The sequence below is a fragment of the Medicago truncatula genome, chromosome 2 (assembly GCF_003473485.1).
Source record: "Medicago truncatula cultivar Jemalong A17 chromosome 2, MtrunA17r5.0-ANR, whole genome shotgun sequence".
NCBI classification, from domain to species: Eukaryota; Viridiplantae; Streptophyta; class Magnoliopsida; order Fabales; family Fabaceae; genus Medicago; species Medicago truncatula.
In genome coordinates, this window is record NC_053043.1 from 28482701 (window position 1) to 28501222 (window position 18522).

At 31.5% G+C, this 18522-nt stretch overlaps 1 protein-coding gene across 1 annotated transcript in view; it reads right to left on the reverse strand.

Annotated features, from left to right (window-relative positions):
• Nucleotides 1–15: 15 nt before the first annotated feature.
• The window catches only part of LOC120578359 (bromodomain-containing protein DDB_G0278469-like), a 47513-nt gene continuing 29006 nt past the window's right edge, over nucleotides 16–18522 (reverse strand). The window contains exons 4-5 of the mRNA XM_039831039.1: nucleotides 2123–2660; nucleotides 16–763 (exon numbers count right to left, since the gene is read on the reverse strand). Coding sequence (XP_039686973.1) covers nucleotides 16–763; nucleotides 2123–2660 — 1286 coding nt within the window. The remainder of the gene's footprint in view (nucleotides 764–2122; nucleotides 2661–18522) is intronic.

The window sequence follows — 18522 nt, forward strand, 5'->3', positions numbered from 1 at the left end:
AAAATCTGTCCATCCTTAAGGTTCTGTAAACTCCTTCAGATTCCATGCCTTTGTCTCTAAGCTTTCAAGGTTGAAGTATTTGGTTCTACTCATTGGTCTGAGAGCAATTTTTTCTGCCCTTGAAGCTTTTAAGGTAGCAGCAAGTTTGGTGATATCTTTACCTTTCCCATACTTCTTAGAAGAGCCTTTCTCTTCTTCTTTTTCAGCCTTTTCTTCAGATTCTTCCTCTTCACTTTCTTCTTCATCTTCAGAGGTCTTTTCCTCAGATAAGGGCATAGCTTCAGCAGCAATCTCCTTTCTCCTTTGAAGTATTTTCTTTGTAAGTTCCTTATCCCTTTTTGAGGAAGCTTTTACTGATTTCATTGCGTCAGAAAGAGTTTGTTCAGAGTCTTCATCTTCTTCTTCTGGATCTTCCTCTGTTTCATCCTCAGAGTCTTCATCATCACTTGAATCTTCTTTTTCTTCGTTAGAATCTAGATTCACGTGAGATACCTTTGGTTTCTTCAAGGGTTTCTTCATCCTTGTTGAACGTCTGGTAGTTTTTGGTCTGGGTTTGATGATGGGTTTCTTAGAGGATCTGGTTTTGGAAGATTTGGGAGTTTCAGAAGCAGGAATGATTACGTCCTGAAGAATGGTGCGTACAGGGGTTTCACTCAAAAGTTGTTGATCAGAGGTTTGATCAGCAGCGGCGTTTGGTGGTGGTGGTTGAGATTGTTCCACTTGATTGGTCTCATTATCAGAAGATTTTGAAATGGTTTTTGTTCTGGCCATTTTCTTCGTAAAAGCAGAAAACAGAGTGTTTTTGGAATTTTGGTGGAGAGATGAAGAGTGAAAATTTTGGATTAGAGATTAATGTGAAATAATCAGGAGTGGTTGCTGATTATATGGACCAAGCGTGCAGAAGAGAAAGAGAGAGAGGGAAAGAAATGATGGCAGTTGACATTGGGAAAGATGAAAACTGTCAAAAAAGCAAACGGACAGGAGAGAGAGAGAGAGAGAGAGAAAAAAAAAGTAGCCGTTTGTTGGAACACTTGTGTACCTTAGAGAGTAGTCTTCCAGCTGATTTCTTACCCATAAAGTTTGAGAGCAGCAACTGGCTGCAGATACATACTCAGCTTCAGTTGTGGAGAGTGCAATGGTGTTTTGCTTTCTGCAAGACCATCAAATCAATGCTTGTCCCAAGAATTGACAAGATCCACTTGTGCTCTTCCTCTCAACTTTGTCTCCAGCATAATCAGCATCACAATAGGCTACAAGATCAAAACTAAAACCTTTTCTATACCAAAGGCCAAGATCAGTAGTACCTACTAGATATCTAAAGATTCTTTTAACTGCAGTTAAGTGAGATTCTTTTGCACATGTTTGAAATCTAGGACATAACCCTACTGCAAACACTATATCAGGTTTGCTAGCAGTCAAATATAATAATAAACCTATCATGCCTCTATATTCTTTTTCTGAAATAGATTTTCCATTCTCATCCTTATCTAAACTTGAAGATGGATGCATAGGGGTACTCATGATTTTTGCCTCATTCATTTTATATTTCTTAAGAATGTCTTTGACATACTTTTCTTGACTTATGAAAATTCCATTTGAATGTTGTTTGATTTGTAAACCAAGGAAAAAACCAAGTTCACCCATCATGCTCATCTCAAATTCACTTTGCATAAGGTTGGAAAATTCTTCACACATTTTTATTTTAGTAGCACCAAAAATGATGTCATCCACATATACTTGACCAATAAGCAAGTCAGTATTATGTGTTTTTCTAAAAAGTATGGTATCAATTTTTCCTCTTGAAAAACCATTTTCAATTAAAAATGTGCTAAGTCTGTCATACCAAACTCTAGGAGCTTGTTTAAGACCATAAAGAGCTTTTGTTAATTTGAAAACATGATTTGGTTTTTCTTTGTCTATGAATCCAGGTGGTTGACTTACATAAACTTCTTCATTCAGAAAGCCATTTAAAAATGCACTTTTCACATCCATTTGAAAAAGTTTAATGCTTTTATGTGCAGCATATGCAAGAAGAATTCTGATGGCTTCTAACCTTGCAACTGGTGCAAAGGCCTCATCATAATCAATACCTTCTTGTTGGTTGTAGCCTTGAGCAACTAACCTTGCTTTGTTTCTGACAACCTTACCTTCTTCATCAAGTTTGTTTCTGAAAACCCATCTCGTTCCAATGATGGTTTTGTCTTGATTATTTGGAACTAGGTTCCAAACTTTGTTTCTTTCAAACTGAGAAAGTTCTTCCTTCATGGCCTCAATCCAAGAGTCATCAATAATAGCTTCATTGATTGACTTGGGTTCCATTTGAGAGATCATTGCCATGTTGTTATCTTGAAAGGACAATCTGGTTCTTATACCATCAGTTGTACTTTCAATGATTTGATCAGCAGGATGATCTCCTACCATTCTCCAGCTTCTAGGTGGACTTTGAAGAGATTGATCCTGAACATTCTGATCATCTTCTTTCTCTACTGTATTCACAGTATTTTGAGTGGGAACATTCTGAAGTGTTGACACTTCAGTGTCTTCATTCTCTTTAGGTTGAGAATGTTCATCATATTCATCAAATATGATATGCATACTAATTTCAACTGTCTGGATTTTTAGATTGTACACTCTGTAACCTTTAGAAGTTGTAGAGTATCCTAAAAAGATAGCTTTATCTGATTTAGGATCAAACTTACCCAATTTTTCTTTATTGTTCAGTATGTAACAATAGCAGCCAAAAATGTGAAAGTAGGATATGCTAGGTTTAATATTTTTCCAGAGTTCATATGGGGTTTTGTTAAGAACCTTTCTTATAGAAACTCTACTCAAAATGTAACAAGATGTGTTAATGGCTTCTGCCCAAAAGTAATTTTCAACATTTGATTCATTTAACATTGTTCTTGCCATTTCTTGCAAGGTTCTATTTTTTCTTTCAACAACTCCATTTTGTTGTGGAGTTCTTGCACAAGAAAAATTATGTTTAATACCATTTTCATCAAAGAATGTTTTGAAGGATGCATTTTCAAATTCTCCTCCATGATCACTCCTAACTGTGATGATATTATAACCTTTTTCATTCTGAACTCTTTTGCAAAAGTTTTGAAATGCTTCAAAAGATTCATCTTTATGTTTTAAAAATAGAACCCATGTAAATCTGGAGAAATCATCAACAATAACAAATCCAAATATTTTGCCAGTTAGACTTGCAGTTTGAACTGGACCAAAGAGATCAATATGAAGAAGCTCTAAAGGTTTCTGAGTTGAAATAAACTCAATAGTTTTAAAGCTACTTTTTACTTGTTTACCTTTAACACATGCTTCATAGATCTTGTCCTTTTCAAAGCTAATCTTAGGCAAACCTCTAACTAGATCAAGTTGAGAAAGTTTAGCAATGGTTTTCATGCTTATATGACCAGCCCTTTTGTGCCAGATCCATTTGTCTTTTTCAAGAGACATAAAACAAGATTCAGCAGGCATATCATTCAGTTCTAAAACATATAAGTTCTTTCTTCTTGAACCAGAGAAAAACAATTTGTTAGAGGAGGTTTGTCTGACTTCACATATGTTAGGTTTAAAGATAACTTCAAATCCACAATCACACAATTGACTTATGCTAAGTAGATTATGTTTTAAACCTTCCACATACAGAACATTTTCTATTTTAGCAGAGTTAAGATTACCTATAGTGTAACGCCCTCTCTAATTATTTGATTATTTTTAATGAGTTTAGAATATACTTATATGATTTGTATGATTTATATGATTTATGTTGATGAGTAATATTTTGATATGTTATATGTTGGTATTTATTTAGAAATAAATACATGTTATTTGATTTAGGAATATAAATGTTATTTGATTTAGGAATATATATGCTATTTGATTTAGGAATATATATACGTTATTTGATTTAGAAATATATATGTTATTTGATGTAGAAATATATAATCTGTTATAGAAATATGTATGATTTGTTGTAGAAATATATGTCATTTGCTATGGAAATATACATGATTTGTTATGAAAATATATATATATATATATATATATATATATATATATATATGTTATAGAGATATATTTGTTATTTATTATTGTTATAGAAATATTTTATATATATATATATATTGGGATAGAATATTAATATTTGGATTTAAGAGAAAAATAAGTAGGTTAAAGATTTATATAAATAGGAGAGACCTAGTTTAGAAAAACATAACGTACGTACAACCAGTTTTGGAAAAAGGGAGAAAAAGCCAAGAGAAGGGAGAAGACCTAGGAAAGCTGCGATTTTCATTCTAAGGTAAGGGTGAGACTAACTTTGCAATTCTATTAAGTATGTGAATCAATGGTTAGGTTTAACATGATGTAGGATGAGTTTGTGAGGAATTGAAAAGTAGGTTAAAATTATAGAATTAATGAATAAACGGTGGAAACTTCTTAAAAAGATGTAGAAACTGTCCTTAGACCTTAGATAATGATTAAGATGAATTAAGGAATTGAAATTATGCTTAAAACCTTGAGAAAGGATTAATTTGGAGAAAATGAAAACTAGTTCAAATCCCTAAAATTGATGATTAAACGGTAAGAATTGATTAAATTGGTGTAGAAAGTGTTCCTGGACCTTAGATAATGTTTAGGACAAACTTTGGAATCGATACTAGGCTTAGAACCATGTGAATCGTCGGATTTTTGTGAAAATAGGAAGCCTGGCCGTAGCGACATTCATCTCTCGCCACGGCGAGCTATGAACCTCGCCTCGCGAGGGATGATCTTCATCGCTCGCCACGCGAGCCTTTCCCTTCGCCTCGCGAGTTCTTTTGGTATTGCTCGCCATAGCGAGCAACCTTACTCGCCATAGCGAGCTAAGGCAGAGAGCATGTTGGATTTTGTAATTTCGACTTTTTAGTTGGACCTTGAGTGCCTTTGAGTGCCTGAACATACCTACTAATGATTAGGGAACGAATGGGGACGAGATTGAACCTAGAACAACCTGAGTTGGAAAGTTGGCTTGTACTCGCCACGGCAAGCAGATGCTCTCGCCTCGCGAGCACTTCCAGAATTGAGTGTTTTAGTGCATTGTGAGACTTGAGTTGCTTGGATTGGTTAGAAATGAACTTTAGGTACATAGTGTGACCTATTAAGGATAATGATTGTGAATTGTGAAGCTATATTGAAATGCTAAGTGTTTATAATGTGATTTATTGATTGATTGCATTACTTGAATTATTATTGAATGATCAGGAAGTTGTTGAAAATGAATTGATATTAAGTTGTTGATATGATCTGATTATGCTGCTATTGTTATTTAACTAAGTTGCATGAGCTATTGTTGATTATCATTTGATATTGTTATATCCTGAGATGTTTATGTGTCGCCTATGTTGCTGTTGTTGGTTATGTGAAATATTTATATGCCTTATGTGGAAGATGTTTGATGTTTAAGTTGTTGATGCTTCACATTAATATTGTTATGTTGTGAATTGTAATTGATATATTGATATCTCTCTGTTGTTGTGTAACTTGACTGTGCTACTGCTGTTATTTAACTAAGTGCATGATGTCTATATATATGATGAAATGATGACGTTTAGCTCCAAATTATTGGATGCATGATGATATGTTGATTACGATGATTACGGTGTTTTGTTGTTAAGAGTCCATGCATAGCATTTCATTGAGCTTTGTCCTCACCACGATTAGGAGCTTTGTCCTCCGCACGTTTTAGGAGCTTTGTCCTCCGCACGATGAAAGTATATTAATACTTGTCGCGCCATTTTTCGGACGTCAAGGCCATTTGATTGACTCTTGACTCACTTTTTATCTCACGACTGAACAAATTTTTTTTAAAGAGGAAAAAGTTCCAAACCACCCATTTTGAAAAGATTTAGGGTTCGGGGGTTAGTTATATTTAGGGAAGGTATTAGCACCCTAAATATTCGTAGTACTCTACGAGAACCTCTTGATTTTATTTAACTTTTTGTGCTTAGACTTGCTTGCTTTTAAAAAGATGAAAATGGAATTGAAAGATGAATTGAAAAGGAAAAAGAAAATTGATTTTAATTGAAGAGGCAAAAGAAAATTGATAATTGAAAAGAGAAAAAAGAAAATTGTTTTTTTAATTGATTTGGAAGGACAAGGTCCTCTGCCTACGTACCCGTGAGGGATCAAAACCTCGTAGTTCGGGGTAGAAATTGACGTTTGATTTGTTTGGTGTTTTTTTATATGTTTTGAAAGAGGTTTTGAAATAAAAAGCCAAATGGCAAATGAGAATTGATTTGTGTTTTTTAGATTGAAAGAAATAGACTTGAAGTTGAATTAGAATTGATTTGAAATTTGATTAAGAAAAAGAAAAAGACGGTCACTTGATTTAAGATCAAGGTTTACTGTGAAAAAGTTCTTTTTATGAATTTTTGATATTTGAATGTTTTTGTTGTTTTTGAATAAAGATATGAAAATTATATAAGCAGAATGAGAAAAATGAAGTTAAGCTAAATTGTGAAATTATTTTAACATGGACCAGAATATTCTGGAGAATAATTAAGTTAAACAAAAATAAATAAATATTAACATTTAAGTTTGGACCAGAGCACTCTGGATTAACAAAAATATAATATTAACAGTTAATTTAGGACCAGAGCACTCTGGATTAATTTAATTAACAATGACCAGAGCACTCTGGAGAATAATTAATTTAAACAGAAATATAATATTAATAGTTAATATAGGACCAGAGCACTCTGGATTAATTTAATTAACAAGGACCAGATTGTTCTGGAGAATAATTACAATATTACCAGTTAACTGGGGACCAGAGCACTCTGGATTAACAGATAGAGCGAGAATTAAAATGTATGAAAAAAAGAAATTAGAAAAATGAGATGCTGGGGGTGTGTGAGCAGTAAAGGGGGGTGCAAAAAATAAAACGAAAAGGATTTGGGCCTTGGGTGAGGCCAGGCGCGTGTGGGCCTGGAATAGGCCGGTTCAGACCGGTTCCAAGATTGAACCGGTTCAGTCTAGCATTATAAATAGGTAGGCACCGGTTTTTTTATTCATTTTCACTTCAAACTTCTCTCTCTTCTTTTGTTTCTAGAGAGAGAGGCTCTGCCTTCTCTCTAGAATCCTCCTCCAACGCCGCCTTCTTCTCCGGTGGCTGGTGCGGTGGCCGGCCGGCCAAGATGGCCGCGCCGCCGCGCCGGAGTGGTTATGTACTCCCTTTTTATATTTTTTTTCGTCCTCTCTCCTTCTTTTCTCTCCTTCTTTCCGATTTTTAACTCAAAAATGCTCAAAACCCAACGGTTTGACCTAGATCTAAAAGGAAAGAAATATTACTTTTTGGTAGATCCGGTTTGAATTCGGAACCGGAAGTGGTATGGTTTGGATTTGATGGTTTGTTGTGCTAGAGTTATGTTTTATGACGGTTTGGTGATGGTTACTGAGTTTGATTTTGTTATTACGTGTTTGTGGGTTGATTGGTGTTGAGTTACGGCTGTTTTTTTGTGGCTTGTGTTGGTAATTGATGTTATAGCGCTGACAGTGTTTGGTATGGCGGTACGGTGTTGAACTATGGTTTTGGTGTTTGGAATTTTTGTGTTACTGGACTCTGTTGATTTCTTGCAGGTGAGAAATGTTGTGTCTGTGTGCTTAGCCGTGGAATGTTTCTCTTGTTGGGCCCTCCTTCTCTTTGGCTGCTTGCGCTTTTGTTTTTATAGAGCTTGAAAATGAAAACTTTGTTGCTTGGAGAGGAGACTTTACAGGCTGTTTTGAGCTGTGTGTTTGGACATTATCGGAAAATTTTGATTTATTTTGGACATTAAAAATAAAATAAAAGGACTAAAAATAAATAAAACAAAAACAAGATAAAATAAAGGTTAAAAAAAATGAATTTAAAGTTAATAAAAGATGGAAATTAAAATTAAATGAAAATTGAGAGAAGAGGGCCCGACTCGGAATCAACTATGAGCTATTTTAAAATACCTCCCTGCCGAATTTTTTTTGCTCGAAAGGCTGAGACCGGTCGGAGTTAGATGACACGTGTCAGTGCTGTCTTAGGTCAAAAATTGGGGTATGACAATACTTATGATGACGATTGGTACCACATGCATATAAGTGTCTAAGTTGCATTGTCGCATTTGTCGAGTCAAGGTCGTTGTTGATGAATTATCATCTATGAGTTGTCGAGTTGTCTTCTACCTATGTGTTATTAAAGAAGTACCTACGAAGATTATACGATGTTTATGATGTGAATTATATGGTGTTGACTAAGATGTTGCTATGTTGTTTAACATGTTGATTATGATATTGTTAAGTTGCTATGTTGTCTAACATGTTGATTATGATATTGTTACGTTGCTATGTTGCTTAAGATATTGATTATGATATTGTTACGTTGCTATGTTGCTTAAGATATTAATTATGATATTGTTATATTGCTATGTTGTTTAACATGTTGATTATGATATTGTTATGTTGCTATGTTGTGTAAGATATTGATTATAATATTGTTAAGTTGTTATGATGTTGAATATAATTGTTACTATTAAGTGATGATTATGTTGTTCTATATATAATTAATTATTATTAAGTGAATATTATGTTATGTTATTGATGATGATCGAATGTTGTGATTACTTGGTAATTGTTTATCAAAGTATTATGATGTCGATTATGGTGTTAGTATGTGTTGATTATATTTATATAAGATGATGAATACGTTGTTGTATTAATATAAGAAGATGAATATGTTGTTATATTATTAAATTATGACGAGATGATGTATATAATTATTATTATCGTTAAGTGTATATTATGTTATGTTGTTGTTATATTATTATAAAATGATGACTATGTTGTTGTTGTTATATTACTATAAGAAGATGTTTATGTTATGATGTATATAATTATTATTATTATTAAGTGATGATTATATTGTGTAGTTTAAGTTATTAGTGATGATGATTATATGAAGATATTTATGAGTTGTTAGGTGTACTTGATGATGTTCATGTTAAGTTGATAAGTTGTCTTTTATTCATGAATTGATAATGAGATGTTTGATGAATAATTATTATTATAAATTAATGATGTTGTTATGTTGTATATGAATTAGGATTAAGATGTTGTTATGCTATATATGAACTATGACTATGATGTGATGATCTATGTTTGTTACGATTTGGTTAATATGTGTTATATGATGATATTTATATTGTGATGAATATAAAGTAAATGGTAATTAGAGGTTGGTTGGATTATTAAGAATTATACATTAAGAAGTATTATTGCTAATAGATGAAGTTATTTGTGTTGTTAAATATAATTATTGAATTATATGCTTGATATTATTGTTTTGTGAAATCTCACCCCTTCTGCTTGAAAATGTTGCTCTTCGTATGAGTAACTTGCAGGTATTAATGATTAGTAGGAGTGGTGGCTCAAGTGTCTTAGGTGCTCTGATACGTAATGGGATGGGAATTTTATTGTTGTCTTTATATTCCTTACGTATTGTTTTAAGAAGAATTATGACTTTGGTTTTAGATTGGATTATATGAGAAATTTATGAAGAGGCCTTCGTGCCAAAGACTGTTTAGTTATTGAATAAATTCCGCTGCGAAGTATTAAGATTTTGTTATTGAGTTTTAAAGGATAAATAGTTATTTATTCAGTTTATGATTTTAAGAAAAGTAGTGTGACATTCCGTTTTTGTGAATTACTCTGATTAAATAAATGAAATTTTCACGTTGGGAAAACGGGGTGTTACAATTGGTATCAGAGCAGGTCGGTCCGTCCGGCCAATTAGAAGAGTCGTGTCGAGTATAGTAATAGTTATATTACTATCTTTATGCTGTTTGATTAGTTGTTGTTGTGTTTCTGAATAATAGTTATGTTTATTATATGATCATGTTTGATTGACTAACTTTGATGTGGTTTGCATGTTTTGTTGAAGTTTCTATTTAACTATATATGGTTTAGTATGGTTATGCAATGATTGAATTTATTTATTGTGTGCTTGAATTTCGAGGACGAAATTCTTTTAAGGGGGGAGAGTTGTAACGCCCTCTCTAATTATTTGATTATTTTTAATGAGTTTAGAATATACTTATATGATTTGTATGATTTATATGATTTATGTTGATGAGTAATATTTTGATATGTTATATGTTGGTATTTATTTAGAAATAAATACATGTTATTTGATTTAGGAATATATATGCTATTTGATTTAGGAATATATATGCTATTTGATTTAGAAATATATATACGTTATTTGATTTAGAAATATATATGTTATTTGATGTAGAAATATATAATCTGTTATAGAAATATGTATGATTTGTTGTAGAAATATATGTCATTTGCTATGGAAATATACATGATTTGTTATGGAAATATATATATATATATATATATATATTGGGATAGAATATTAATATTTGGATTTAAGAGAAAAATAAGTAGGTTAAAGATTTATATAAATAGGAGAGATCTAGTTTAGAAAAACATAACGTACGTACGACCAGTTTTGGAAAAAGGGAGAAAAAGCCAAGAGAAGGGAGAAGACCTAGGAAAGCTGCGATTTTCATTCTAAGGTAAGGGTGAGACTAACTTTGCAATTCTATTAAGTATGTGAATCAATGGTTAGGTTTAACATGATGTAGGATGAGTTTGTGAGGAATTGAAAAGTAGGTTAAAATTATAGAATTAATGAATAAACGGTGGAAACTTGTTAAAAAGATGTAGAAACTGTCCTTAGACCTTAGATAATGATTAAGATGAATTAAGGAATTGAAATTAGGCTTAAAACCTTGAGAAAGGATTAATTTGGAGAAAATGAAAACTAGGTCAAATCCCTAAAATTGATGATTAAACGGTAAGAATTGATTAAATTGGTGTAGAAAGTGTTCCTGGACCTTAGATAATGTTTAGGACAAACTTTGGAATCGATACTAGGCTTAGAACCATGTGAATCGTGGGATTTTTGTGAAAATAGGAAGCCTTGCCGTAGCGACATTCATCGCTCGCCACGTCGAGCTATGAACCTCGCCTCGCGAGTGATGATCTTCATCACTCGCCACGCGAGCCTTTCCCTTCGCCTCGCGAGTTCTTCTGGTATTGCTTGCCATAGCGAGCAACCTTACTCGCCATAGCGAGCTAAGGCAGAGAGCATGTTGGATTTTGTAATTTCGACTTTTTAGTTGGACCTTGAGTGCCTTTGAGTGCCTGAACGTACCTACTAATGATTAGGGAACGAATGGGGACGAGATTGAACCTAGAACAACCTTAGTTGGAAAGTTGGCTTGTACTCGCCACGGCGAGCAGATGCTCTCGCCTCGCGAGCACTTCCAGAATTGAGTGTTTTAGTGCATTGTGAGACTTGAGTTGCTTGGATTGGTTAGAAATGAACTTTAGGTACATAGTGTGACCTATTAAGGATAATGATTGTGAATTGTGAAGCTATATTGAAATGCTAAGTGTTTATAATGTGATTTATTGATTGATTGCATTACTTGAATTATTATTGAATGATCAGGAAGTTGTTGAAAATGAATTGATATTAAGCTGTTGATATGATCTGATTATGTTGCTATTGTTATTTAACTAAGTTGCATGAGTTGTTGTTGATTATCATTTGATATTGTTATATACTGAGATGTTTATGTGTCGCCTATGTTGCTGTTGTTGGTTATGTGAAATATTTATATGCCTTATGTGGAAGATGTTTGATGTTTAAGTTGTTGATGCTTCACATTAATATTGTTATGTTGTGAATTGCAATTGATATATTGATATCTCTCTGTTGTTGTGTAACTTGACTGTGCTACTGCTGTTATTTAACTAAGTGCATGATGTCTATATATATGATGAAATGATGACGTTTAGCTCCAAATTATTGGATGCATGATGATATGTTGATTACGATGATTACGGTGTTTTGTTGTTAAGAGTCCATGCATAGCATTTCATTGAGCTTTGTCCTCACCACGATTAGGAGCTTTGTCCTCCGCACGTTTTAGGAGCTTTGTCCTCCGCACGATGAAAGTATATTAATACTTATGATGACGATTGGTACCACATGCATATAAGTGTCTAAGTTGCATTGTCGCATTTGTCGAGTCAAGGTCGTTGTTGATGAATTATCATCTATGAGTTGTCGAGTTGTCTTCTACCTATGTGTTATTAAAGAAGTACCTACGAAGATTATACGATGTTTATGATGTGAATTATATGGTGTTGACTAAGATGTTGCTATGTTGTTTAACATGTTTATTATGATATTGTTAAGTTGCTATGTTGTCTAACATGTTGATTATGATATTGTTACGTTGCTATGTTGCTTAAGATATTGATTATGATATTGTTACGTTGCTATGTTGCTTAAGATATTAATTATGATATTGTTATATTGCTATGTTGTTTAACATGTTGATTATGATATTGTTATGTTGCTATGTTGTGTAAGATATTGATTATAATATTGTTAAGTTGTTATGATGTTGAATATAATTGTTACTATTAAGTGATGATTATGTTGTTCTATATATAATTAATTATTATTAAGTGAATATTATGTTATGTTATTGATGATGATCGAATGTTGTGATTACTTGGTAATTGTTTATCAAAGTATTATGATGTCGATTATGGTGTTAGTATGTGTTGATTATATTTATATAAGATGATGAATACGTTGTTGTATTAATATAAGAAGATGAATATGTTGTTATATTATTAAATTATGACGAGATGATGTATATAATTATTATTATCGTTAAGTGTATATTATGTTATGTTGTTGTTATATTATTATAAAATGATGACTATGTTGTTGTTGTTATATTACTATAAGAAGATGTTTATGTTATGATGTATATAATTATTATTATTATTAAGTGATGATTATATTGTGTAGTTTAAGTTATTAGTGATGATGATTATATGAAGATATTTATGAGTTGTTAGGTGTACTTGATGATGTTCATGTTAAGTTGATAAGTTGTCTTTTATTCATGAATTGATAATGAGATGTTTGATGAATAATTATTATTATAAATTAATGATGTTGTTATGTTGTATATGAATTAGGATTAAGATGTTGTTATGCTATATATGAACTATGACTATGATGTGATGATCTATGTTTGTTACGATTTGGTTAATATGTGTTATATGATGATATTTATATTGTGATGAATATAAAGTAAATGGTAATTAGAGGTTGGTTGGATTATTAAGAATTATACATTAAGAAGTATTATTGCTAATAGATGAAGTTATTTGTGTTGTTAAATATAATTATTGAATTATATGCTTGATATTATTGTTTTGTGAAATCTCACCCCTTCTGCTTGAAAATGTTGCTCTTCGTATGAGTAACTTGCAGGTATTAATGATTAGTAGGAGTGGTGGCTCAAGTGTCTTAGGTGCTCTGATACGTAATGGGATGGGAATTTTATTGTTGTCTTTATATTCCTTACGTATTGTTTTAAGAAGAATTATGACTTTGGTTTTAGATTGGATTATATGAGAAATTTATGAAGAGGCCTTCGTGCCAAAGACTGTTTAGTTATTGAATAAATTCCGCTGCGAAGTATTAAGATTTTGTTATTGAGTTTTAAAGGATAAATAGTTATTTATTCAGTTTATGATTTTAAGAAAAGTAGTGTGACATTCCGTTTTTGTGAATTACTCTGATTAAATAAATGAAATTTTCACGTTGGGAAAACGGGGTGTTACAATTGGTATCAGAGCAGGTCGGTCCGTCCGGCCAATTAGAAGAGTCGTGTCGAGTATAGTAATAGTTATATTACTATCTTTATGCTGTTTGATTAGTTGTTGTTGTGTTTCTGAATAATAGTTATGTTTATTATATGATCATGTTTGATTGACTAACTTTGATGTGGTTTGCATGTTTTGTTGAAGTTTCTATTTAACTATATATGGTTTAGTATGGTTATGCAATGATTGAATTTATTTATTGTGTGCTTGAATTTCGAGGACGAAATTCTTTTAAGGGGGGAGAGTTGTAACGCCCTCTCTAATTATTTGATTATTTTTAATGAGTTTAGAATATACTTATATGATTTGTATGATTTATATGATTTATGTTGATGAGTAATATTTTGATATGTTATATGTTGGTATTTATTTAGAAATAAATACATGTTATTTGATTTAGGAATATATATGCTATTTGATTTAGGAATATATATGCTATTTGATTTAGAAATATATATACGTTATTTGATTTAGAAATATATATGTTATTTGATGTAGAAATATATAATCTGTTATAGAAATATGTATGATTTGTTGTAGAAATATATGTCATTTGCTATGGAAATATACATGATTTGTTATGGAAATATATATATATATATATATATATATATATATATATTGGGATAGAATATTAATATTTGGATTTAAGAGAAAAATAAGTAGGTTAAAGATTTATATAAATAGGAGAGATCTAGTTTAGAAAAACATAACGTACGTACGACCAGTTTTGGAAAAAGGGAGAAAAAGCCAAGAGAAGGGAGAAGACCTAGGAAAGCTGCGATTTTCATTCTAAGGTAAGGGTGAGACTAACTTTGCAATTCTATTAAGTATGTGAATCAATGGTTAGGTTTAACATGATGTAGGATGAGTTTGTGAGGAATTGAAAAGTAGGTTAAAATTATAGAATTAATGAATAAACGGTGGAAACTTGTTAAAAAGATGTAGAAACTGTCCTTAGACCTTAGATAATGATTAAGATGAATTAAGGAATTGAAATTAGGCTTAAAACCTTGAGAAAGGATTAATTTGGAGAAAATGAAAACTAGGTCAAATCCCTAAAATTGATGATTAAACGGTAAGAATTGATTAAATTGGTGTAGAAAGTGTTCCTGGACCTTAGATAATGTTTAGGACAAACTTTGGAATCGATACTAGGCTTAGAACCATGTGAATCGTGGGATTTTTGTGAAAATAGGAAGCCTTGCCGTAGCGACATTCATCGCTCGCCACGTCGAGCTATGAACCTCGCCTCGCGAGTGATGATCTTCATCACTCGCCACGCGAGCCTTTCCCTTCGCCTCGCGAGTTCTTCTGGTATTGCTTGCCATAGCGAGCAACCTTACTCGCCATAGCGAGCTAAGGCAGAGAGCATGTTGGATTTTGTAATTTCGACTTTTTAGTTGGACCTTGAGTGCCTTTGAGTGCCTGAACGTACCTACTAATGATTAGGGAACGAATGGGGACGAGATTGAACCTAGAACAACCTTAGTTGGAAAGTTGGCTTGTACTCGCCACGGCGAGCAGATGCTCTCGCCTCGCGAGCACTTCCAGAATTGAGTGTTTTAGTGCATTGTGAGACTTGAGTTGCTTGGATTGGTTAGAAATGAACTTTAGGTACATAGTGTGACCTATTAAGGATAATGATTGTGAATTGTGAAGCTATATTGAAATGCTAAGTGTTTATAATGTGATTTATTGATTGATTGCATTACTTGAATTATTATTGAATGATCAGGAAGTTGTTGAAAATGAATTGATATTAAGCTGTTGATATGATCTGATTATGTTGCTATTGTTATTTAACTAAGTTGCATGAGTTGTTGTTGATTATCATTTGATATTGTTATATACTGAGATGTTTATGTGTCGCCTATGTTGCTGTTGTTGGTTATGTGAAATATTTATATGCCTTATGTGGAAGATGTTTGATGTTTAAGTTGTTGATGCTTCACATTAATATTGTTATGTTGTGAATTGCAATTGATATATTGATATCTCTCTGTTGTTGTGTAACTTGACTGTGCTACTGCTGTTATTTAACTAAGTGCATGATGTCTATATATATGATGAAATGATGACGTTTAGCTCCAAATTATTGGATGCATGATGATATGTTGATTACGATGATTACGGTGTTTTGTTGTTAAGAGTCCATGCATAGCATTTCATTGAGCTTTGTCCTCACCACGATTAGGAGCTTTGTCCTCCGCACGTTTTAGGAGCTTTGTCCTCCGCACGATGAAAGTATATTAATACTTATGATGACGATTGGTACCACATGCATATAAGTGTCTAAGTTGCATTGTCGCATTTGTCGAGTCAAGGTCGTTGTTGATGAATTATCATCTATGAGTTGTCGAGTTGTCTTCTACCTATGTGTTATTAAAGAAGTACCTACGAAGATTATACGATGTTTATGATGTGAATTATATGGTGTTGACTAAGATGTTGCTATGTTGTTTAACATGTTTATTATGATATTGTTAAGTTGCTATGTTGTCTAACATGTTGATTATGATATTGTTACGTTGCTATGTTGCTTAAGATATTGATTATGATATTGTTACGTTGCTATGTTGCTTAAGATATTAATTATGATATTGTTATATTGCTATGTTGTTTAACATGTTGATTATGATATTGTTATGTTGCTATGTTGTGTAAGATATTGATTATAATATTGTTAAGTTGTTATGATGTTGAATATAATTGTTACTATTAAGTGATGATTATGTTGTTCTATATATAATTAATTATTATTAAGTGAATATTATGTTATGTTATTGATGATGATCGAATGTTGTGATTACTTGGTAATTGTTTATCAAAGTATTATGATGTCGATTATGGTGTTAGTATGTGTTGATTATATTTATATAAGATGATGAATACGTTGTTGTATTAATATAAGAAGATGAATATGTTGTTATATTATTAAATTATGACGAGATGATGTATATAATTATTATTATCGTTAAGTGTATATTATGTTATGTTGTTGTTATATTATTATAAAATGATGACTATGTTGTTGTTGTTATATTACTATAAGAAGATGTTTATGTTATGATGTATATAATTATTATTATTATTAAGTGATGATTATATTGTGTAGTTTAAGTTATTAGTGATGATGATTATATGAAGATATTTATGAGTTGTTAGGTGTACTTGATGATGTTCATGTTAAGTTGATAAGTTGTCTTTTATTCATGAATTGATAATGAGATGTTTGATGAATAATTATTATTATAAATTAATGATGTTGTTATGTTGTATATGAATTAGGATTAAGATGTTGTTATGCTATATATGAACTATGACTATGATGTGATGATCTATGTTTGTTACGATTTGGTTAATATGTGTTATATGATGATATTTATATTGTGATGAATATAAAGTAAATGGTAATTAGAGGTTGGTTGGATTATTAAGAATTATACATTAAGAAGTATTATTGCTAATAGATGAAGTTATTTGTGTTGTTAAATATAATTATTGAATTATATGCTTGATATTATTGTTTTGTGAAATCTCACCCCTTCTGCTTGAAAATGTTGCTCTTCGTATGAGTAACTTGCAGGTATTAATGATTAGTAGGAGTGGTGGCTCAAGTGTCTTAGGTGCTCTGATACGTAATGGGATGGGAATTTTATTGTTGTCTTTATATTCCTTACGTATTGTTTTAAGAAGAATTATGACTTTGGTTTTAGATTGGATTATATGAGAAATTTATGAAGAGGCCTTCGTGCCAAAGACTGTTTAGTTATTGAATAAATTCCGCTGCGAAGTATTAAGATTTTGTTATTGAGTTTTAAAGGATAAATAGTTATTTATTCAGTTTATGATTTTAAGAAAAGTAGTGTGACATTCCGTTTTTGTGAATTACTCTGATTAAATAAATGAAATTTTCACGTTGGGAAAACGGGGTGTTACAATTGGTATCAGAGCAGGTCGGTCCGTCCGGCCAATTAGAAGAGTCGTGTCGAGTATAGTAATAGTTATATTACTATCTTTATGCTGTTTGATTAGTTGTTGTTGTGTTTCTGAATAATAGTTATGTTTATTATATGATCATGTTTGATTGACTAACTTTGATGTGGTTTGCATGTTTTGTTGAAGTTTCTATTTAACTATATATGGTTTAGTATGGTTATGCAATGATTGAATTTATTTATTGTGTGCTTGAATTTCGAGGACGAAATTCTTTTAAGGGGGGAGAGTTGTAACGCCCTCTCTAATTATTTGATTATTTTTAATGAGTTTAGAATATACTTATATGATTTGTATGATTTATATGATTTATGTTGATGAGTAATATTTTGATATGTTATATGTTGGTATTTATTTAGAAATAAATACATGTTATTTGATTTAGGAATATATATGCTATTTGATTTAGGAATATATATGCTATTTGATTTAGAAATATATATACGTTATTTGATTTAGAAATATATATGTTATTTGATGTAGAAATATATAATCTGTTATAGAAATATGTATGATTTGTTGTAGAAATATATGTCATTTGCTATGGAAATATACATGATTTGTTATGGAAATATATATATATATATATATATATATATATATATATATATTGGGATAGAATATTAATATTTGGATTTAAGAGAAAAATAAGTAGGTTAAAGATTTATATAAATAGGAGAGATCTAGTTTAGAAAAACATAACGTACGTACGACCAGTTTTGGAAAAAGGGAGAAAAAGCCAAG